Here is a 24,095-nt window from a genome sequence, read left to right as displayed (position 1 = left end):
GTACAGCTGTGTGCAGAGCCCCGTTGTGTTCGCGGTATATACGTATATAGCTGTGTGCAGAGCCCCGGTGTGTGCGGTATATACGTGTATAGCTGTGTGCAGAGCCCCAGTGTGCGCGGTATATACGTGTATAGCTGTGTGCTGAGCCCCGGTGTGTGCGCGGTATATACATGTATAGCTGTGTGCAGAGCCCGAGTGTGTGCGGTATATATGTGTATAGCTGTGTGCTGAGCCCCGGTGTGTGCGTGGTATATACGTGTATAGCTGTGTGCGGAGCCCCGGTGTGTGCGCAGTATATAAGTGTATAGCTGTGTGCAGAGCCCCGTTGTGTGCGCGGTATATACGTATATAGCTGTGTGCAGAGCCCCGGTGTGTGCGGTATATACGTATATAGCTGTGTGCAGAGCCCCAGTGTGCGCGGTATATACGTGTATAGCTGTGTGCTGAGCCCCGGTGTGTGCGCGGTATATACATGTATAGCTGTGTGCAGAGCCCGAGTGTGTGCGGTATATATGTGTATAGCTGTGTGCTGAGCCCCGGTGTGTGCGTGGTATATACGTGTATAGCTGTGTGCGGAGCCCCGGTGTGTGCGCAGTATATAAGTGTATAGCTGTGTGCAGAGCCCCGTTGTGTGCGCGGTATATACATGTATAGCTGTGTGCAGAGCCCTGTTGTGTGCGTGGTATATACATGTATAGCTGTGTGCAGAGCCCCGTTGTGTGCGCGGTATATACGTATATAGCTGTGTGCAGAGCCCCGGTGTGTGCGGTATATACGTGTATAGCTGTGTGCAGAGCCCCAGTGTGCGCGGTATATACGTGTATAGCTGTGTGCTGAGCCCCGGTGTGTGCGCGGTATATACGTGTATAGCTGTGTGCAGAGCCCGAGTGTGTGCGGTATATACGTGTATAGCTGTGTGCTGAGCCCCGGTGTGTGCGTGGTATATACGTGTATAGCTGTGTGCGGAGCCCCGGTGTGTGCGCAGTATATAAGTGTATAGCTGTGTGCAGAGCCCCGTTGTGTGCGCGGTATATACGTATATAGCTGTGTGCAGAGCCCCGGTGTGTGCGGTATATACGTATATAGCTGTGTGCAGAGCCCCAGTGTGCGCGGTATATACGTGTATAGCTGTGTGCTGAGCCCCGGTGTGTGCGCGGTATATACGTGTATAGCTGTGTGCAGAGCCCGAGTGTGTGCGGTATATACGTGTATAGCTGTGTGCTGAGCCCCGGTGCGTGCGTGGTATATACGTGTATAGCTGTGTGCGGAGCCCCGGTGTGTGCGCAGTATATAAGTGTATAGCTGTGTGCAGAGCCCCGTTGTGTGCGCGGTATATACATGTATAGCTGTGTGCAGAGCCCTGTTGTGTGCGTGGTATATACGTGTATAGCTGTGTGCGGAGCCCCGGAGTGTGCGCGGTATATACGTGTATAGCCGTGTGCAGAGCCCGAGTGTGTGCGGTATATACATGTATAGCTGTGTGCTGAACTCCGGTGTATACGTGGTATATACGTGTATAGCTGTGTGCAGAGCCCCGGTGTGTGCGCAGTATATACGTGTATAGCTGTGTGCGGAGCCCCGGAGTGTGCGCGGTATATACGTGTATAGCCGTGTGCAGAGCCCGAGTGTGTGCGGTATATACATGTATAGCTGTGTGCTGAACCCCGGTGTATACGTGGTATATACGTGTATAGCTGTGTGCAGAGCCCCGCTGTGTGTGCAGTATATACGTGTATAGCTGTGTGCAGAGCCCCGCTGTGTGCGCAGTATATACGTGTATAGCTGTGTGCAGAGCCCCGCTGTGTGCGCGGTATATACGTGTATAGCTGTGTGCAGAGCCCCGTTGTGTGAGCGGTATATATGTGTATAGCTGTGTGCGGAGCCCCGGTGTGCGCGGTATATACGTGTATAGCTATGTGCAGAGCCCTGCTGTGTGCGCGGTATATACGTGTATAGCTGTGTGTGGAGCCCCAGGGTGTGCGCGGTATATACGTGTATAGCTGTGTGCGTTGTATATACTTGTATAGCTGTGTGCAGAGCCCTGGTGTGTGCGCTGTATATACTTGTATAGCTGTGTGCAGAGCCGCGGTGTGTGCGGTATATATGTGTATAGCTGTGTGTGAAGCCCCAGCGTGTGCGGTATAAGTGTATATGTGTGTGCGGCATATACGTGTATAGCTGTGTGCGAAGCCCCGATGTGTACGCGGTATATACTTGTATAGCTGTGTGCAGAGCCCCGGTGTGTGCGGTATATATGTGTATAGCTGTGTGTGAAGCCCCAGTGTGTGCGGTATATAAGTGTATAGGTGTGTGCTTCATATACGTGTATAGCTGTGTGCGAAACCCCGATGTGTGCGCGGTATATACTTGTATAGCTGTGTGCAGAGCCCTGGTGTGTGCACTGTATATACTTGTATAGCTGTGTGCAGAGCCCCGGTGTGTGCGGTATATATGTGTATAGCTGTGTGCGGAGCCCCAGCGTGTGCGGTATATATGTGTATAGCTGTGTGCAGAGCCCCGATGTGTGCGCGGTATATACGTTTATAGCTGTATGCAGAGCCCCGGTGTGTGTGCAGTATATACATGTATATGATGACCCCCATCGCATGACCTCGTCGCATGACCGGGGGCCCACAGAGTCTGAACAGCCTGGGGCCCTGGCTACCCTTAATCCTCCCCTGGTTGTGGGTAAAAACCGCTTTGTTACCACAACTTGAATACACTCATATAATTGAATGTTAACATTAAAAGCATCATGCTGTTCTCATATGTTTTGGGGATACGGATGTATTTAAAAAATTGTGGAAGATTACTACCTTGGAGGATATTTCTCGGAGAATGTATTATTGTTTGGTGTAACTTGCAGTACAATCTTTTTTCAGGTAATAAGTGATTAGGTCTATAGGTTTATATTATTCCAACATGAGTCCTGAAATGGGTTTGTATGCGTATTTTAATACCTGGAATTATATTTTTACTGACCTGTTGGATATGTGAGGATTTATCTTGTTCCCATAAGAAGTTACCAATTTTCATTTTGATTTCTGCCATGAAAAATACATTTTTAGATTTTTCACTATAAAAGTAACACGGGTATAACCAGCTCTGAAAAACTGGTGTGCAGGTGCTGAAAACAGCTACAGATGGCGACTGCAACATTTATCAGATTCAACTCTATCACATGATGGACACCAACGGAGCCCAGTGGATTATAATGACTTATAATAGGGTGCAACAACACAGTGTCTATCATTTCATCAGGAAAATATGACATAACCTATGATGAAGGCTCCAATTTAGATGCAAACACATTGTCTTTCTTGTTTCCGTAAAGGTTGCCAACATTTTACAAGAAAAATATGACATAATCTGCGCCAGAGGCTCCATGCCTATAGAGTTGTATATCTTTTCCATTAACTTCTATTGCTAAAAATATCTATTTGCATGGAATCATAGAATCATAGAATCATAGAATCGTAGAGTTGGAAGGGACCTCCTGGGCCATCTGGTCCAACCCCCTGCTCAAAGCAGGATTCGCTAAACCATCCCAGTCAGATGTCTGTCCAGCCTCTGTTTGAAGACTTCCATTGAAGGAGAACTCACCACTTCTCGTGGCAGCTTGTTCCACTCATTGATCACTCTAACTGTCAAAAAGTTTTTTCTAATATCTAATCTGTGTCTCCTCCCATTCAGTTTCATCCCATTGCTTCTAGTCTTTCCTTGTGCAAATGAGAATAAAGTTAATCCTTCTACAATGTGACAGCCCTTTAGATATTTGTAGACAGCTATTAAGTCTCCTCTCAGTCTTCTCTTTTGCAAACTAAACATTCCCAAATCCTGCAACCTTTCCTCATAAGACAGGGTTTGCAGACCGGTCACCATTCTGGTCGCTCTTTTCTGAACTTGCTCCAGTTTGTTGATGTCTTTTTTAAAATGTGGTGCCCAAAACTGGACACAATATTCCAGATGAGGTCTGACAAAAGAGGAGTAGAGGGAAATAATGACTTCACGTGATCTAGACTGTATGCTTCTGTTAATACATCCTAGAATTGCATTTGCCTTTTTTGCTGCTGCATCACACTGTTGACTCATATTCAGTCTGTGATCTATTAGTATACCCAAGTCTTTTTCACATGTGCTATCACTTAGCCCTATTCCTCCCATTCTATATATGCGTTTTTCATTTTTATTGCCCAGATGTAGTACTTTGCATTTCTCCCTGTTAAAAACCATTCTGTTAGTTGCTGCCCACTTCTCCAGTTTATTTAAATCTTTTTGAATCCTCTCTCTCTTCTCTAGTATTAGCTATCCCTCCTAGCTTTGTGTCATCAGCAAATTTAATCAGTTTACCCTCAATTCCTTCATCTAAATCGTTGATAAAGATGTTGAACAATACAGGGCCCAGGACAGAGCCCTGTGGTACCCCACTTGAGACATTCTTCCAACTGGATGTGCAGCCATTTACGACCACTCTTTGGGTCCGATCACTAAGCCAGTTATGAATCCACCTAACAGTTGCCTTGTCCATTCCATACTTAGCCATTTTTTCAATAAGGATTGTATGAGAGACTTTGTCAAATGCTTTGCTGAAGTCAAGATATACTATATCTACAGCATTTCCTTGATCCACCCAATCAGTGATACCGTCATAGAAGGAAATTAAGTTAGTCTGACATGACTTATTAGTTACAAACCCATGCTGACTCTGTTTAATCACTTCATTCTTATCCAGGTATTGACATACATGTTGTTTAATAATTTGTTCAAAGATCTTTCCTGGTATAGAAGTCAGACTCACCGGCCTATAGTTGCCTGGGTCCACCTTCTTCCCCTTTTTGAAGATAGGAATAACATTTGCTCTTCTCCAGTCTTCTGGCACTTCTCCTGTTCTCCAAGAATTTTCAAAGATTATGGAGAGGGGTTCAAAAATTTCTTCTGCTATCTCCTTCAGTACTCTGGGGTGTAATTCATCTGGACCTGGAGACTTGAATTCATTTAGGTTAGCTAAGTGTTTCCTCACTATCTTTCTGTTTATAGATATCCTGGATTCTTCTATTCCCTTAATAGGACAGTGAATAACAGTTGATGTTACATTTCCTTTCTGAGAGAAAACAGATGCAAAATAGGAATTTAAAAGTTCAGCCTTCTCAACATCGTGTCTTACCATTTCATCATTTTCATCCTGTAAAAATCCTATAGCATCTTTGACTTTTCTTTTACTTTTGACATATCCCCAAAATCCTTTATTATTGCTTTTGACATCTCTTGCAAGCCTCAATTCATTTTCAGCTTTAGATAATCTGATTTGTGCCCTGCAGGTTCTGCAGACAGCATTATATTCTTCTTTAGATATGCCTCCCTCTTTCCATTTTATAAACATTTTTTTCTTCCTTTTTAGCATGTGCTTAAGTTCTGTGTTCATCCATCCTGGTTTCCTTAAATGCTTCCTATTCTTCCCTCTTTTCGGAATTGTTAACAACTGTGCTTTGAGAATTTCATTTTTCAAGATTTCCCATCCTTCCTGGACATTTTTGTCTTTAAGGATATCCAGCCATTGGATCCCTCCAATTCTCTTTCTGAATCCCTTAAAATCTGCCTTTCTGAAATCTAACCTTGACGTCTGAGTCTTCACAGGTCTTCCGCCTCTAGTTATCCAAAATTCTAAAATAGCACGGTCGCTACCTCCTAGGGTCCCAGCCACTTTTACCTCCTCAACCATTTCCTCCCTGTTTATAAGGATTAGATCCAAGGTAGCAGTTCCCCTTGTTTTCTCCCTTACCTTTTGGAAGATAAAGTTGTCAGCAAGAGAGGATAAGAATTTCCTTGACCTGTTAGTTTTGCCTGAGAGAGATTCCCAACAAATGTCTGGATAGTTGAAATCTCCCATGACAACTATGTCATATTTTTTGGAGAACTTGGCCATTTGATGCATAAAGAGTTCATCCATACCTTCAGCTTGCTCAGGCGGCCTGTAGTAAATGCCTACAATGGTGTCCTTCCATTGTTCTGTCCTTGTATTCTTACCCAAACAGTTTCCACAGAACTCCCAGTCTCTGAAGCTTCAATCTCTGTGCAGATATACGCATTTCTAACATGCAATGCGACACCCCCTCCTCGTTTATCAAGTCTGTTTCTTGCAAATAAGTTGTATCCTTCTAGTCTTGTATTCCAATCATGTGTATTGTCCCACCAAGTTTCAGTGATTCCAATGACATCATATTTCTTTTCCTGTGTTAGTAGTTCCAATTCTCCTTGTTTGTTGCCCATGCTTTGTGCATTAGTATAGAAACATTTTAGTTTGTGATTGGTTTCTCTTTCTCCAATATTTTTATTAATTAGATTCTTTTGTCTTTGTTCTTCCTTTCCACTTCTAATAGCAGAGTTCTCAATAGCATTTGTCAGGTGTATGGCTTTTTCTGGTCTTTTCATGGAAAAGTGTAGTGCTTTTTATAAAGTTGAAATATGGTATAGTACAAAAAACACAGCTTACTGCGGTTGCCTAGTCCCTCCGGAGTATGGAATTAAAGTCACTACCACCAACAACGATAATGAGAATGTATTAGGGGAAATCCAGCTCAACGGTATACAATTTTCAGTTTTATTTGTATACGATTAAAAGGAGTAAGGCTGCTGAGTGCCCAGAAATGCATTGCTGTTCCCAGAGCCGTATTTGGCATTCATGATTCTCTCTCTCTCTCTCCTCCCCGGGCAGCGGTTCCTTTAAAATTCTTCCTTCACCGGATCCGTTAAAACAACGGTCCGGTGCCAAACGATGTGGTCAGTACAGCAACGGATCCGTTGTCCGCCAATTTTAGCGGATTTTAACTGACAAAAAAACTGATGTGTGAAACAGGCCTAAGTGGTCACACCCCTTACTGATAAGTCAAACTATGAGTATGTGCACACATGTATTTAAGGCAGATCTGCTATGTAACCCACCTGAAAAAGTGCTAATTAATCACTAAAAAGAATGACCATCTGCACTTGCTGCACATACTATATGTTCAGTCTTTTGAGTTTCAAGTTTTTAAGTCGCCAAGCAGCTACAATAGGTAACCTAACCATTTTTCAGGCGGCTACCGCTAGGGAGCTACTCAATAGTATTTAATACAGCTTAAGCAAAAAAAAAAAGCGTCTTCCACATGAAAAACTCACAGGATTCACAGACATTAAAAGGACATCATGTGCACCAGACCCGGATTGATAATCTGCCCAACTGGGCATTTTTCCACTGGGCTGCTGTCATGTGGGCCGCGGGCTGGCAGCGCCCGCTCATCTGGCTGCTTGCCAGCTGATGCGGCCACACTGGCCTGCCTGTTCTTCCTGCCACCGGCCCTCTACGAGCACGGCGGTAATAGCTCCCAACCGTCCCGGATTTCACGGGACGGTCCTGATTTGGACCCCCCGCTGTCCCGTCCTGGATTTTTCTTTCCCGCACTGCAGGGAGATAAGCTGCCATGCACCCCATCCTCGCCTCCCAGAGACGCATGCAGCCCCTCACAGCCTACAATGACGTCGCTAGGCTGTGCACAGGACCTGTGATGAGGTCACAGGAGGGGAGGAGTCCGGGGTCACATGATCAAGAGCCTCAGTGCTCGCAGGACTCTGCTGTGCTGGTTGTCATGGTGCTGAATGAGGGAAGTTTATGTGTGGGGTCAGGAGGGGTTTACAGGGTGGATGTAGCAGAGCATCTTCTTGTTGATTACATTCCAGAGGTTTTCAATGGGATTCAGGTCTGGAGAATGGGCTGCCCATGACAGAGTTTTGATGTGGTGGTCTCTTAATTTTTGCCAGAGCTGTATAATATTTATTATTAGTGTTTTTAAATTACATTTTAAAGCTAGTACACATCTTATAACCGGCCAAGAAAGGGCCCAGTAAGTTGAATGAGACGTTACCCTGAAGATGTAAAGGTTACAAAGGATTACCTTTATGAATAGAGGGTGGGGGCAGAATAAAGTTCCCCAGCGTCACCATAGTTTTGGTTTCTAGTTGAGTATGTAGTCTCAAGAAACTTGCATGAAAAACAGTAGCTTTATTTTCAATGTATTCCAGACTATTATATATTCTAAGAAAAAAATAAAAAATAAAGAAACTAAACTTTACATCATAATGGCTCAGACATAACTTTTTTTCATTTAATTACTCCTTGTTTTTTTCACCGATAGCACTCTTACCGATAATAGAGAAAGGGGCCATTTACACGTTCGTCATCTTTACAGACTGAGCAAACCGTGCAAAATCGGAGACATGTCCGATGTTAATCTGAGTGTCCGATCAAAATCAGCAATGCAAGTCTATGGGTCCATAAAAAATTGGACAGCACTCAGATTCCATCTGAGTGTGGTTTGATTTTCACGGAATGCTGGACAGGAGAAAGTAAATAAACTTTTTTTTTCTCACATATGAGAAAAACTGACGAAAATCGAATCAAACTCTGATGAAACTTGGATGACACTCTGATGAAAATCACTGCTGAGACTTGGCCTGTTTTTCTCAAACTGACATGTAAATAGGCCCTAAAACTAACGTCATATTTCTGCATTAGGCCTCATTCACACATCCATGTTTTATTTTGTGCTTTTCACAGTTAGAATACATACACATTAAAGTCTATAGGGCTATTCACATGTCCATATTTTTTTGACGGATTGTGTGTCCATGTCAAACTCACAGAGACATGTCTGTTTTTCTCTAGTATCACTGATAAAAGGTGCCAAGTGAAGTCTATGGGTCTGTGAAAAACATATTCTGCATCCGTGTGAAATCCGTGTACTGTCCATATTTAACTCAGCCATAGATAAGAGAAACTTTACAATTTATTTATTTATTCATTCAAGAAAAATCCTGATGATGGTAAAAAGAGACACACATAGGCCGGGATCACACATGCAAGAAACACGGCCGAGTCTCGCATGTTAATACTCGGAACTGCCGCCGGCACTCGGGAGCGGAGCCTGTGGCTGCATGTATTGCTGTGCGGCCGCATGCTCCGATCTGAGTGCCGGCGTCATTGCCGGGTATTAACATGCGAGACTCGGCCGTGTTTCTTGCATGTGTGATCCCAGCCATAGTGCAATCATATAATCCCTTTAAAAATATGAAACTTTAACCCCTTCACCCCCAAGGGTGGTTTGCACGTTCATGACCGGGCCAATTTTTACAATTCTGACCACTGTACCTTTATGAGGTCATAACTCTGGAACGCTTCCATGGATCCCGGTGATTCTGACATTGTTTTCTCATGACATATTGTACTTCATGTTAGTGGTAAAATTTCATTCAAATAACTTGCGTTTATTTGTGAGAAAAATGGAAATTTGGCGAAAATTTTGAAAATTTCGCAATTTTCCAACTTTGAATTTTTATGCCCTTAAATCACAGAGATACGGCACACAAAAAACTTGATAACTAACATTTCCCACATGTTTACTTTACATCAGCACAATTTTGGAACCAACATTTTTTTTTGTTAGGAAGTTATAAGGGTTAAAAGTTGACCAGCAATTTCTCATTTTTACAACACCATTTTATTTTTAGGACCACGTCACATTTGAAGCCACTTTGAGGGGTCTATATGATAGAAAATACCCAAAAGTGACACCATTCTAAAAACTGCACCCCTTAAGGTGCTCAAAACCACATTCAAGAAGTTTATTAACCCTTTAGGTGCATCACAGGAATTTTTTTGAATATTTAAAAAAAAATGAACATCTAACTTTTTTTCACAAAAAAAATACTTCAGGTTCAATTTTTTTTATTTTACCAAGGGTAACAGGAGAAATTGGACTGCAAAAGTTATTGTGCAATTTGTCCTGAGTACGCTGATACCTGATATGTGGGGGGGAACGACTGTTTCGGCGCATGGCAGAGCTCAGAATGGAAGGAGCGCCGTTTGACTTTTTCAATGCAAAATTGGCTGGAATTCAGATCGGACGCCATGTCACGTTTGGAGAGTCCCTGATGTACCTAAACAGTGGAAACCCCCTACAAGTGACCCCATTTTGGAAACTAGACCCCCAAAGGAACTTATCTAGATGTGTGGTGAGAACTTTGAACCCCCAAGGGCTTCACAGAAGTTTATAACATACAGCCGTACAATTAAAAAATCATATTTTTTCCACAAAAATGATCTTTTCACCCTCAATTCTTATTTTTCCAAGGGTAACAGGACCCTAAAAGTTATTGTGCAATTTGTCCTAAGTACGCTGATACCCCACATGTGGGGGTAAACCACTATTTGGGCGCATGGCAGAGCTCAGAAGGGAAGCAGCGCCATTTGACGTTTTTGGCTGGAATTGAGATCGGACACCATGTCGCGATTGGAAAACCCCTGATGTACCTAAACAGTGGAAACCCCCCACAAATTACATCATTTTGTAAACTAGACCCCCCAAGGAACTTATCTAGATGTGTGGTGAGCACTTTGAACCCCCCAGTGCTTCACAGAAGTTTATAACGCCCGGGCGTGAAAATAAAAAAATTGTATTTTTTCCACAAACATGATCTTTTAGTCACCATTTTTTTATTTTCCCAAGGGTACCAGGAGAAATTGGACCCCAAAAGTTGTTGTCCAATTTGTCCTGAGTATGCTGATACCCCATATGTGGGAGAAAACTACTGTATGGGCACATGTCGGGGCTCGGAAGGGAAGTAGTGACGTTTTGGAATGCAGACTTTGATGGAATGGTCTGCGGGTGTCATGTTGCCTTTGGAGAGCCCCTAATGTACCTAACCAGTGGAAACCCGCCACAAATGACCACATTTTGAAACCTAGACCCCCTAAGGAACTTATCTAGATGTGAGGTGAGCACTTTGAACCCCCAAGGGCTTCACAGAAGTTTATAATGCCAGGGCATGAAAATAAAAAAATCGTATTTTTTCCACAAATATGATCAATTAGTCCCCAATTTTTTTATTTTCCCAAGGGTAACAGGAGAAATTGAACCCCAAAAGTTGTTGTCCAATTTGTCCTGAGTACGCTGACACCCCATATGTGGGAGAAAACTACTGTATGGAGACATGTCAGGGCTCGGAAGGGAAGTAGTGACGTTTTGGAATGCAGACTTTGATGGAATGGTCTGCGGGTGTCATGTTGCCTTTGGAGAGCCCCTAATGTACCAAAACAGTGGAAACCCCCACAAATGACCCATTTTGGAAACGAGACCCCCTAAGGAACTTATCTAGATGTGTGGTGAGCACTTTGAACACCCAAGGGTTTCACAGAAGTTTATAATGCCCGGGCATGAAAATAAAAAAATCGTATTTTTTCCACAAACATGATCAATTAGTCCCCAATTTTTTTATTTTCCCAAGGGTAACAGGAGAAATTGGACCCCAAAAGTTGTTGTCAAATTTGTCATGAGTACGCTGACACCCCATATGTGGGAGAAAACTACTGTATGGACACACGTCGGGGCTCGGAAGGGAAGCAGTGACGTTTTGGAATTCAGACTTTATGGAATGGTCTGCGGGTGTCATGTGCGTTTGGAGAGCCCCTGATGTACCTAAACTATTGAAACTCCCAACAAGTGACCCCATTTTGGACACTAGACCCCCCACGAAACTTATCTAGATGTGTGGCGAGCACTTTGAACCCCCAAGTGCTTCACAGAAGTTTATAACGCTCGGACGTGAAAATAAAAAAAATATTTTTTTCCACAAAAATTGTATTTTTGCCCCCAATTTTTTATTTTCCTAAGGGTAACAGGAGAAATTGGACCCCAAAAATTGTTTTGCAATTTGTCCTGAGTAGGCTGATACCCTACATGTGGGGGTAAAACACTGTTTGGGCGCATGGCAGAGCTTGGAAGGGAAGGAGCACCATTTGACTTTTTCAACTCAGAATTGGCTGGAATTGAGATCAGATGCCATGTTGCATTTGGAGAGCCCCTGATGTGCCCAAACAGTGGAAACCCCCAATTCTAACTGCAACCCGAACCCCAACACACCACTAACCCTAATCTCAGCCCTAACCCTAACCCTAGCCCTAACCCTAGCCCTAACCCTAGCCCTAACCCTACCCTAACCCTAACCCTACCCTAACCCTAGCCCTAACCCTAACCCTAGCCCTAACCCTAATGGAAAAATGGAAATAAATACATTTTTTTATTTTATTATTTTTCCCTAACTAAGGGGGTGATAACGGGGGGTTTGATTTACTATTTATGGCGGTTTTTATATTTGGCGGCTGTCGCACGCTAAAAGACGCTTTTTATTGTAAAAATAGTTTTTGCATCACCACATATTGAGAGCTATAATTTTTCCGTATTTTGACCCACCGAGTCATGTGAGGTCTTACTTCTTGCGGGACGAGTTGACGTTTTTAATGGTACCATTTTCAGGCACGTGACATTTTTTGATTGCTTTTTATTCCGATTTTTGGGACGCAGAATGAACAAAAACCAGCGTTTCATGAATTTCTTTTGGGGGGGGTGCGTTTACACCGTTCCGCGTGCGGTAAAATTGATAAAGCGGTTTTATTCTTCGGGTCAGTACGGTTACAGCGATACCTCATTTAGGTCTTTTTTATGTTTTGTCGGTTTTATGCAATGAAAACTATTTTATATAAAAAATTATTATTTTTGCATCGCTTTATTCTGCGATCTATAACTTTTTTATTTTTTCGCTAATGATGCTGTGTGGCAGCTCGTTTTTTGCGGGACAAGATGACGTTTTCAGCGGTACCATGGATATTTATATGCGTCTTTTTGATCGCGCGTTATTACACTTTTTGTTTGGCGGTATGATAATAAATCATTATTTTTTGCTTCGTTTTGTATTTTTATTTTTTAAGGGGTTCGCTAAAGGGGTTAACTAATGGGACAGTTTTATAGGGCGGGTCATTACGGACGCGGCGATACCTAATATGTGTACTTTTATTGTTTTTTTGTTTTTTTTATTTCCAAAAAATGGATTTATTTGGGGGAATATTTTTTTTTTTTTCTAATTTATTTGGCGATTTTTTAAAAATTATTTTAACACTTTTTTTATTTTTTTTTAACTTTATTAAATAGTCCCAGGTGGGACATCACTGTCCTGTGACAGATCGCTGATCTGTCACATCACAGATCACTGTGACAGATCAGCGATCTGTCACAGGCAGTGCAGAAGGCTTCCTCATGCCTGGGCTTTGCAGGCACTGAGGGAAGCCAGCTTCCTGCAGGCCCCCGAAGGCCCCCGTTGCCATCTTGGATTCGGGGGCCTGCAGGAAAGGAGCCCCCCGCAGCAGCGCTGCACATTGCGCTGCCGTGGGGGCTCAGGGAAGCACGGAGGGAGCCCCCTCCCTGCCGATGCTTCCCTTTAACCCCCGGTACACCGCGATCATGTTTGATCGCGGTGTGCAAGGGGTTAACGTGTCGGGGGCGGTCTGTGACCGCCCCTGACACATTGTGCCGGGTGTCAGCTGTGATAATCAGCTGACACCCGGCCGCGATCAGCGGCGCTCACCACGTGGGCGCCGCTGATCGCGGTAGCGGTAGACGTACTATCCCGTCCATGGGCATAGGGGCCCGGGTCCCATGGACGGGATAGTACGTCGGATGTCAGGAAGGGGTTAATAAATTGAGGTAAAAAACACCCCCCTAGTGCAATAACACAATTAACAAACTCTATACAATAATAGCCTACGATAGCCCTACACTAGCCTGCTGTCCCTCCTGACAGTGGAGGTTGGCATCCTAAAAGACACGATTTGGCGCCCCCACTCCGCGGCGGCTGTCCCAGACTCGCCCTAAATGACCCTTATAAACTACAGGTGGGAAAACAATAAGCAAATAAAAGAGATGAAAGATAATGATTAATATAATACACAGGCTTGTAATGTACAATGTATAAAAGACAGGCTGTTACTTGTAAACTTAGAGAAACCTCTTGTATAACCAATAGATAGTAGCAAGTCTTGTCTTTTTGGGTATTAATAGACCACAGAAAATATAGATTCCATAAGCTACCAGTAGATAGTGGCAATCTTGTCTTTTTGGGTATTAATAGACTACAGAAAACATAGATTCCATATGCATTATCAAATAAAGCCAAAAACAAACAAACTCTGCAGTAAAATCAGACAAGCACAGACAAGAGGTAAAAAATAGCGTGCTTCAATAAAGGAACATCAGAATTATATCCATATTGGTTCCCATAGAAGGCAATGGATGATACCTATTGCCAAAAAAAAAAAATTATAGAAACAGCTGGGGGTTAACCCAAACTTAGCTTCCAGCCTCGACGCGTTTCCCCGTCCACACGGTTCATCAGGAGGCACAATAAGGAACCAGACAATTCATGGATGTGAGATGTCCAGATAGAGAGGCAAACCCATGTGTGATCCCGGCCATACACTGATCCAAAACACTGATGACACCGGTACCATTTTTTCACTAGTGTGTAAACACGGACTTGTGAATGGGGCCCAGTATAACTTTATTAACATCACTGATCCTATCAACTCTACATACAAACTTGTATCAGACACATTAGACCAAAACTCGATGGAGGCTTAAAAAAAATATTAGAACCACGCTGTATAATCCATAAGAAAATTCTTGGACCATTTTCTAAAATGGTGATTACTCTTTGACATATTTCCATGCGGCACTGACACTAATCTCCTTCTTGCATCACTTTGAATGTCAGCGTGTAATGATTTACTATAGAATCATACATACCTCTGGGTGTCACGATGTGATGCATCGCTACTGAAAAGGTAATCAGCTTGATGGCTCGTGTTTTCAATGGCTCCACCTTCAGACTCTGGAAAGTAAATTGGTTTACATCAATGGGGTTCTCCAGCCACAAACATTTATCACATATCTAAGGCCGGAAATGGCAGCGTTTTGGACATAGCGCATGTTCACTGTGTCCAAAGTGCTGCCGTCTATTGAACGCAGGTGAATCCGCATGTGTCCACTGAACCGTGCGGATTAACCACGTCCAATACATTCTATTGTCTCCACAGGAGAAAATGACATGCTGCGGCCTGGAGAGACGCACCGCATGTCCATCTCTGCGGGTAAGCCGTGGGAATCTGTGGACACCTAGTGAGCGCGGGATTACTTGAAACCCCATCCACAATGCTTTAACATCTGATCTCTGCGGTTTGGGCGCTGCATAAGTACGCAGCGACCAATCCGCAGCTTTCACTGATCGTCTGCACACACCCTAATGGGTGATATATGTTAGAATTATGGGAGTCTGAGTGCTGTTTCTGTAAGTACAATAGGATGTGAATTGAGCCACCCTATGCTATTTTCATGCACTATTGCTGTTTATTTATTTACTGTACGGTATTTGCATATTAAGTTTTTATCTTGAGTTTCTGTTTAGTAGCTAGTGTGAATATGCGCTTACATGCTGCATGCACACCAACTTATATTCCAGTTCTTCTCTAGGCCTTCAGTTATCACCTATGCATAACTGTGTGTCACTGGCAACACAGAGACTAGTAGTGTTGTCTTGCAGAACTTAGTTCATGGGTTCAAATCTCACCAAGGACACCTTCAATGAGATTTCATAGTTCTCCCAGTGTTTGCTTGAGTCTCCTCAAAAACATGCTAATTATGCAAATTGTCTCTTCAAAAACAAATTGCAAATTGGCTCCTCAAAAATATAAACACGTAAAGAAAAAAAATTGGATGCCATCCAGAGACACAGTATATCATCCAATTATTACTGATGTACTGCAATTCTGTAACAAGAAACAGTAAGTGGTACTGTAAATGACCAAGGCTGGTTTCACACTAGTGTTCGGCAGAGCTGCGGATGGCAGCCTTCTTTCTCCGTTAAGCCCTGCCCACTGCCGCACCTCTTCCTTCAGCTTCTATGTCTGCATGCGTCCTGCGTACCTATCTTTAACATTGGGTACGCAGGCCATGCAGATGTATGCGGATGCCTAAGCATGCGTCCTTTTGACGCTGTGCCGACTGCAACAAAATGCAACATGTTGCGTTCGACGGAGTTCAGCGCAGTGTCAAAACGACGCATGCGGAGGCATCCGCATACATCCGCATGGCCTGTGTACCCAATGTTAACCCCTTTCTGCCATATGACGTACTATCCCGTCCATGTGCCCTGGGACTTAATTCCCATGGACGGGATAGTACATCATAGTCATACATCATACGTCATAGTCGATCAGCGGCGCTCACGGGGGGATCGCCGCTGATCACGGCCGGGTGTCAGCTGATTATCACAGCTGACACCCGGCACTATGTGCCAGGGGTGGTCACGGACTGCCCCCGGCATATTAATCCCCGGCACACTGCAATCAAACGTGATCGCCGTGTACCGGGGGCACAGGGAAGAATCGCGCAGAGAGGGGGCTCTCTGCGTGCTTCCCTGAGACTCTCGGAACAGCGCGATGTGATCGCGCTGTTCCGAGGGCCTCTTCCCTGCAGGCCCCCGGATCCAATATGACCACGGGGGCCTTCGGGGTCCTGCAGGGAGGCGGCTTTCTCAGTGCCTGCTGAGAGCAGGCACTGAGAAAGTGTCATGGTCACGTGTGACTGGACACACCGCCTCCAGCAGGGCGAATTTATATGATACGCGTGAACCTGGATACACCGCCTCCAGCAGGGCGAATTTAAATAATAGAATGTGCAGCCGGATACACCGCCTCCAGCAGGCGAATTTCAGTAGTACACGTATGTCTGGATACACCGCCTCCAGCAGGGCGAATTTCAGAATAAAGGGGAAACCAGGAAAACAATTACAATGGTGGCCCTGCGATAGGGAACGGGGACATGGAGACCTCCTGCACTCCCCTGAGTCAGTGTCTCTACACTCCTAACGATCCCTAGGCTGGTTCCGCACCGGGCGCCGATCAGGATACCTGAAATCCCTAGCTCGCCCTGAACCAATCCCTTACTAGTGAAGTGGACGGTGCAGATTCTAATCCCACCACTGCACTAAAACACACATTGAGGAAAGTGACAAACAGGGAAACACCACTTAGCTTTGCTCTGTTGCTAATGCTCCCAGCAACAGAGTCCAACTCCTGAGTGCATCTTTTCCTCCAACCGGATCCAACACCTGAGTGCAGCTTTCCAGCAACAGAGTCCCGAATGTGAGTGCAGCTTTACAGCAACAGAGTCCAGCATCCGAGTGGAGCAGCATCTGAGTGCAGCTCTCTTCCAGCAACAGAGTCCAGCATCTGAGTGCAGCTTTCACCATAGCTGCCACTCCACCAAGCTTTGCAAGAACTCCTCGCTGACACCATAGCTGACACTCCACCAAGCTTTGCAAGAACTCCACACTGACACCATAGCTGCCACTCCTCCAAGCTTTGCAAGAACTTCCTGCTGACACCATAGCTGCCACTCCAGGATTCTGACTGAGCTGCCCGGGACTCCTCTTAAGTTCCTTCCTTCACCAAGGATGGTTGGAAAAGACCAATATCACCAACAGAGAGTGAAACCACCTGCTACACCTTTATAGGCAGGACTCAAGGAATCATACCTGCTTCAATATCATGTGCAATAACACTAACCACCTGTGACGTCCGTCTGCGGTCTGGGCTGCAGCCAGACAACACCCCGAGAAACACTGATACCCTTTACCCTGTATATGGATACAGGGATCTGGATTTATAGCAGAGCCCAGGAGGCGCTGTCTGAATAGGAGCAGTGGCCAGAGCAGGACGGTCGCCAGAAAGGTGTTCCAATACAGGACAAAAATGTAGTGGTATCCGGGTCTAAACCAGTCGGGCAGCAAGGTACAAAAACAGTAGACAGTAGCAGAGTCAGATTCAGGCCAAGGTCAGAGTCATAAACCAGGAGGGCAGCTGAGGTACAGAATTGTTAGGCAGAAGCAGAGTCAGAAGTCCAGGCCAAGGTCAGAGTCATAAACCAGGAGGGCAGCAGAGGTACAGAATCGTTAGGCAGAAGCAGAGTCAGAAGTCCAGGCCAAGGTCAGAGTCAGTCAACTATAGCAATTCACACAGTAACACGCAGGGGAACCAAGAATATATCCGGCGGCTTGCAAGCCCAGTCCCAAGGTATTTGAGGGATCAGGTCATCCCTCACAGGCTCTCGGGCTGATGATGTCATCAGGACCACCCCTAGGACCAGACCTGATGATGATGCACCAACCCCTTCACGACTGACAGCGGAGCGGAGTCTGCGTCCACTAGACGCCTGTGCAGAAGCCCCTCCACTGCCGCCGCCATCACTCGGGCGCGAGCCACGGCGCCTCCTAGTGGCTGAGGTCGGAATGGCAGGCCCTGAGTCAGACGGCGATGGGACAGTCCGGCGCCTCCTAGCGGCCGAAGTCGGGACAGCAGGCCCTGAATCTGACGGCGACATGACACCACCACCGGGGGCAAACTAGAACAAAAGACACCACTGTGCAAAGACCCTAATGGCCACCGGGGGCAAAACCAACCCTGAGCAAACAGCTCAAAGGAAAAAAAAGGTTACTTATTCAAAACCTGTCATATCCAACCTGGATCATGACAGAAAGCCTCTGCAGTGCCTGTCAGATCACACAGTGCACTGCAAAGTGTCAGATCAGCGATCTGACACTTTACAGTGATGTCCCCACATGGGACAATATAATAAAGTTTAAAAAAAAAAATTATGTATAAAAACAATTCTAAAAAAATCCTAAATAAATAAATTAAAAAATTCCCTAATAAATTCTTTTTTTTGTAAATAAAAAGAAAAAAAAAAAAAATACACATATTTAGTATCGCTGCGTCCATACCGACCCGCCCTATAAAACAGTCCCACTAGTTAATCCCTTTAGTGAACCCCTTTAAAAAAAAAAACAAGGCAAAAAAACAATGCTTTATCATCATACCGCCGATTAAAAAGTGCAGTAACACACGATCAAAAAGACAATATAAATAAACATGGTACCGCTGAAAACAACATCTTGTCCCGCAAAAAACAAGTCGCCATACAGCATCATCAGCGAAAAATAAAAATAAAAAAGTTATAGTTCGCAGAATAAAACTGTGCAAAAATAATTATTTTTTATATAAAATTGTTTTTATTGTATAAAAGCGCCAAAACATAAAAAAATGATATAAATGAGGTATCGCTGTAATCATACTGACCAGAAGAATAAAACCGCTTTATCAATTTTACCACATGCGGAACGGTAAAAACGCCCCCCCCCAAAAGAAATTCTTGAAATGCTGATTTTTGTTCACTCTGCGTCCCAAAAATCGGAATAAAAAGCGATCAAAAAATGTCACGTGCCCGAAAATGATACCAATAAAAACGTCAACTCGTACCGCAAAAAATAAGACCTCACATGACTCTGTGGGTCAAAATATGGAAAACTTATAGCTCTGAAAATGTGGTGATGCAAAAACTATTTTTACAATAAAAAGCGTCTTTTAGCGTGTGACAGCTGCCATACATAAAAACCCACCATAAATAGTAACTTAAACCCCCCTTTATCACCCCCTTAGTTAGGGAAAAATAATAAAATTAAAAAAAAATATTTATTTCCATTTTCCCATTAGGGTTAAGGTTAGGGTCGAGGCTAAAGTTAGGGTTGGGGCTAAAGTTAGGGTTAAGGTTGGGGCTAAAGTTAGGGTTGGGGCTAAAGTTAGGGTTAGGGTCGGGGATAAGTTAGGGTTAAGGTGGCAGATAGGGTTAGGGTAGGGGCTAAAGTTAGGGTTAGGGTTGGGGTTAAAGTTAGGGTTGGGGCTAAAGTTAGGTTTGTGGTTCGGGTTGGGATTAGGGCTAGGGATGTGTTGGGGTTAGGGTTGGAGTTAGAATTGGGGGTTTTCGACTATTTAGGCACATCAGGGGCTCTCCAAACGCGACAAGGCATCTGATCTCAATTCCAGCCAATTCTGCGTTGAAAAAGTCAAACAGTGCTCCTTCCCTTCCAAGCTCTGCCATGTGCCCAAACAGTGTTTTACCCCCACATATGGGGTATCTGCCTACTCAGGACAACTTTTGCTGTCCAATTTCTCCTGTTACCCTTGGGAAAATAAAAAATTGGGGGCGAAAATATCATTTTTGTGGAAAAAAATAAGATTTTTTTTATTTTTACGACTCTACGTTATAAACTTCTATGAAGCACTTGGGGGTTCAAAGTTCTCACCACACATCTACATAAGTTCCTTGGGGGGTCTAGTTTCCAAAATGGGATCACTTGTGGGGGTTTCTACTGTTTAGGCACATCAGGGGCTCTCCAAACACGACATGACGCCTGCAGACCATTCCATCAAAGTCTGCAATTCAAAACGTCACTACTTCCCTTCCGAGCCCCCACATATGCCCTACCCATACAGTATTTTTCTCCCACATATGGGGTATCAGCGTTCTCAGGACAAATTGGGCAACTTTTTATTTTCAAGCCCGGGAGTTATAAACTTCTGTGAAGCACTTGGGGGTTCAAAGTGCTTACCACACATCTAGATAAATTCCTTGGGGGGTCTAGTTTCCAAAATAGGGTCACTTATGGGGGGTTTCCACTGTTTAGGCACATCAGGGCCTCTCCAAACGAGACATGACACCCGCAGACCATTCCATCAAAGTCTGCATTCCAAAACGTCACTAATTCCCTTCCGAGCCCCGACATGTGCCCATACAGTAGTTTTCTCCTACATATGGGGCATTGGCGTACTCAGGAAAAACTGGACAACAACTTATAGGGTGCAATTTCTCCTATTACCCTTTGAAAAATAAAAAAATGGGGATTAAAAGATCATGTTTGTGGAAAAAATATGATTTTTTGTATTTTCACGCCCGGGAGTTATAAACTTCTGTGAAGCACTTGGGGGTTCAAAGTGCTCTCCACACATCTATATAAGTTCCCTGGGGGGTCTAGTTTCCAAAATGGGGTCACTTATGGGGGGCTTCCACTGTTCAGGCACTTTAGGGGCTCGTCAAACGTGATATGGCGTCCGATCTCAATTCCAGCCAATTTTGCGTTGAAAAAGTCAAATGGCGCTCCTTCCCTTCCGTGCTCTGTCATGCGCCGAAACAGTGGTTTACCTCCACATATGGGGTATCAGCATACTCAGGACAAATTGCACAATAACTTTTGGGTTCCAATTTCACCTGTTACCCTTGGTAAAATAAAAAAAATTGGACCTGAAATAATTTTCTTGTGAAAATGCCGGGTATTAAGATGCGAGACTCGTGCGAGTTTCTCGCAAGTCTGACCCTGGCCTAACATGTCACTACTTCTGTATTTATCACCCACTCCTGGTTTTGGCTTACAAATACTGAGGTAAAATGCTCACCAAATATTAAATGTGTGAACCTGTCATGTGAAAAACGCTTTTAACCTGCAGATATGGGGTTATTTTGCAAGGTAGTAGCTCTCTGACCATCCGTGGTGTCCGCACTTAGAGCTCTGTTTCCGAGAGGAAATTAACTTTATTCCCCCCAGGAGTGTTCGGCGTTCAGTCTTAGGGGTGGCACTGGCATGGTTTCAGTCTCCGCTCTGTGTATAGAGAGAGTTGGCTTTACCCACACCCCTGGGACTGACTGACAGCAGCTCAGCATTAGGACCAGCTGTCAGTCAGTGTCAGGGGTATGGTAACAGCTGCCGCTCTCTGTACATATAGTGGTGACTGACCCCGTGCCAGAGACCCCCTATGACTTAGGCCTGTTTCACACTTCAGTTGGTTGACGTCAGTTGCAAACCGCCAAAGTGTGAAAAAACGGATCAGTTTCCGTTTTGTAACAAACAGATGCCACCGGATCCGTTTCATGGAAGGATCCACTAAGTACTTGAAATTTAAAGGAGAGAGATTTTTTCACTGCTTCCAGAATGCCATTTAGGGCTAAACTGCATGAAAGGGAAAATCTTCAGGGCATGCGCAGTTTCAAATAGCGGTCGCCGCTGGAAAAAAATGTTACATTGTCTGTCTACTCCAGCCAGCGAACGCTAAAATTCAAACGGATCCGTCAAAAAAAGGATGCAACGGACGACCATCACTAAAAATCCGCCACTAATGCAAGTCCATGGGGAAAAAAAAAACAGATCCGCCAAAAAAATAGCTGATCCGTTTTTTCCTAAAAAATGGCAGATTTTGACTGACGTCAAATAACTGAAGTGTGAAGCAGGCATTAACACTGAATGCTGCAGTGGGAATAAAGTTCATTTCGTCCCAGCAGCGGGGCTCTAAGTGTGGGTGCCAGACAGGGCCACATATCTGCAGGTTAAGGCTACTTTCAGACATCCGGTGTGTGTCCGGCCTGCAGCGGTGACACCGGATGTGTATGCGGCGTCTGATACGGCTCAGACAGGATTTAAAGGAGCCGCAGGAGGAAGATACATCGAGGATGAGAGAGACAGCCGTGAAGGGTATGGGGGGAGGGGAGGGGGTGGCGGTTAAAGTGAGAGACACATGTGGGGTTAACACTCAGTGTCCGGGCGAGAGAGATCTCTCACAAGTGTCCAGGTGAGAGAGAGAGATCTCTCTCTTGCCGGGCACTTGTGGGGTTAACACTCACAGTGTCCGGGCATGCGCTGTGTAAAAAGCCGTTCCGCTGCTGCAAAAAAACGTTGCAGGGAACGTTTTTTGCAGATGCCGGACAGGCATTTTTTGCCGTATCCGGCAAAAGCCGGACACGCAGCATGGCCATCAGGGGCAATGCGGCAATAATGGTAGTCTATGGGATAAAAGCCGGATCCGGTGGCAACCGGCGCCGGATCCGGCTTTTACATTTTTCGCCGCATCGCACCTGATGCTAAAATACTGATGTCTGAAAGTAGCCTTAGGCTATGTGCCCACGCTAGCGTTTTTAAACGCTCAGGAAACTGATCCCCTTCCCAGAAAACGCGCGTCTTTTTTTCACGCGATTCTTGCACGTTTTTGGCAAAAAAGCCGCGCGTTTTTGACGCATTTTTTGACAGGTGATTTCTGGGAGCATTGGGGAAGGCTAAAAACGCTTAGCAATGCAGAAATTAATGAGCATGTTGCGTTTTTAGCCGCTAAGCGATTCCTGAGCGGTTAAAAACGCATGCATTGGCACAAAAAGCTAAAAAAGCATGCAAATTAATTTGAAGCATCTTGTAAGCGTTTCTGCAGCGTCTGAGCCGGCACAAACGCTGTGGAAACGCTGAAAAAAACGCAACGTGGGCACACAGCCTAATAGTGTTTTTTTTGTTCGTGTGACAGGTTCCCTTTAATTTAAAGCCTGTATCAAATGAAGAGAACAGTAGAAGTGGATGACTACAATCAACCTGTCTCTATATGGCAGCATTACTGAGCCACAGAATGGTGGCATTATTGAGCTTCTATGGTATCATTCAGCCACTGTATGGAGGTAATATCTGGGGATGGAATGGTGGAATCATATTCTATGTGGATCATTGTGGTAATGTTTGTCCCTGATAATCCCAGTATTAGTTCCTGATATGGTATTATATCCAGATTTCATTGTAATGAGGGGCAATTCTAGTATTTTATTTAATCTATATTTCTGTAAAAATAAATTAATAAATTCTAATCTAGGACCGCTCCTTTCAGTCTGAACCTTCCCCAGTCATGAAGCGTCTATAGTCAGCACTGCAGCCATTCCCACCTTGGTACATTCCCTCTCCTGCTCTTTACTGTTGTGTGAGGATTTCCTCAGGTCTGTTGTGAGTTCATCAGAGATATTTTATCATGGCGGCCTCACTACTGCAGCCATATATCTGTGCCCCTGGTAACAGCATGTACAGCTTCAACTGAAGAGCATAATAATGTTTCTCCTAACCCCAGATGTGGACGAGGTCACGCTCCACACTCTCAGAAAACCAGCCTCTGCGGCCTGCGTACATCTTCAGAAGCCTTGTAGGATACAGCAAAAACTTTATTGACAAGTACACAAGGTTTCATAAATGAACTGCTATATCAAAAGGGCCAGTAGGTGGCAGCAAACACATCACCATAATCAGAACAGAATATCTCTATATTTTTTTGAGGAATTAATAACAGGGACATCATTTTTTTAGGCATGGATTGATTAAACATAATAAACAGAGGCATACTCGCCTTCCAGTGCCCCCATGGATCTAGGGGTCTCCAGAAGCGGCGTCTGCCCCGTTTGCAAGTCATAGCACCACTGCTGCTGGTAATTGGCATGGGCACTGAAAGAAAAATATGCCTCCAGTTATTATTTTCAATCAATCCATGGACA

At 44.5% G+C, this 24,095-nt stretch overlaps 1 protein-coding gene across 1 annotated transcript in view; it reads right to left on the bottom strand.

Annotated features, from left to right (window-relative positions):
- TERB2 (telomere repeat binding bouquet formation protein 2) overlaps positions 1-23,736 on the bottom strand; it is a 46,248-nt gene extending 22,512 nt beyond the window's left edge. The window contains exons 1-4 of the mRNA XM_073579601.1: positions 23,673-23,736; positions 14,667-14,751; positions 7,929-8,068; positions 2,961-3,044 (exon numbers count right to left, since the gene is read on the bottom strand). Of these exons, the coding sequence (XP_073435702.1) occupies positions 2,961-3,044; positions 7,929-8,068; positions 14,667-14,751; positions 23,673-23,736 (373 nt within the window). The remainder of the gene's footprint in view (positions 1-2,960; positions 3,045-7,928; positions 8,069-14,666; positions 14,752-23,672) is intronic.
- Between the last annotated feature and the right edge of the window lie 359 nt (positions 23,737-24,095).

The sequence above is a fragment of the Dendrobates tinctorius genome, unplaced genomic scaffold, assembly GCF_039654945.1.
Source record: "Dendrobates tinctorius isolate UK_male_01 unplaced genomic scaffold, ASM3965494v1 ptg000062l, whole genome shotgun sequence".
Lineage (NCBI taxonomy): Eukaryota > Metazoa > Chordata > Amphibia > Anura > Dendrobatidae > Dendrobates > Dendrobates tinctorius.
Note: the sequence above shows the minus strand (reverse complement) of the source record. Positions and strands in the feature narration are given on the sequence as shown.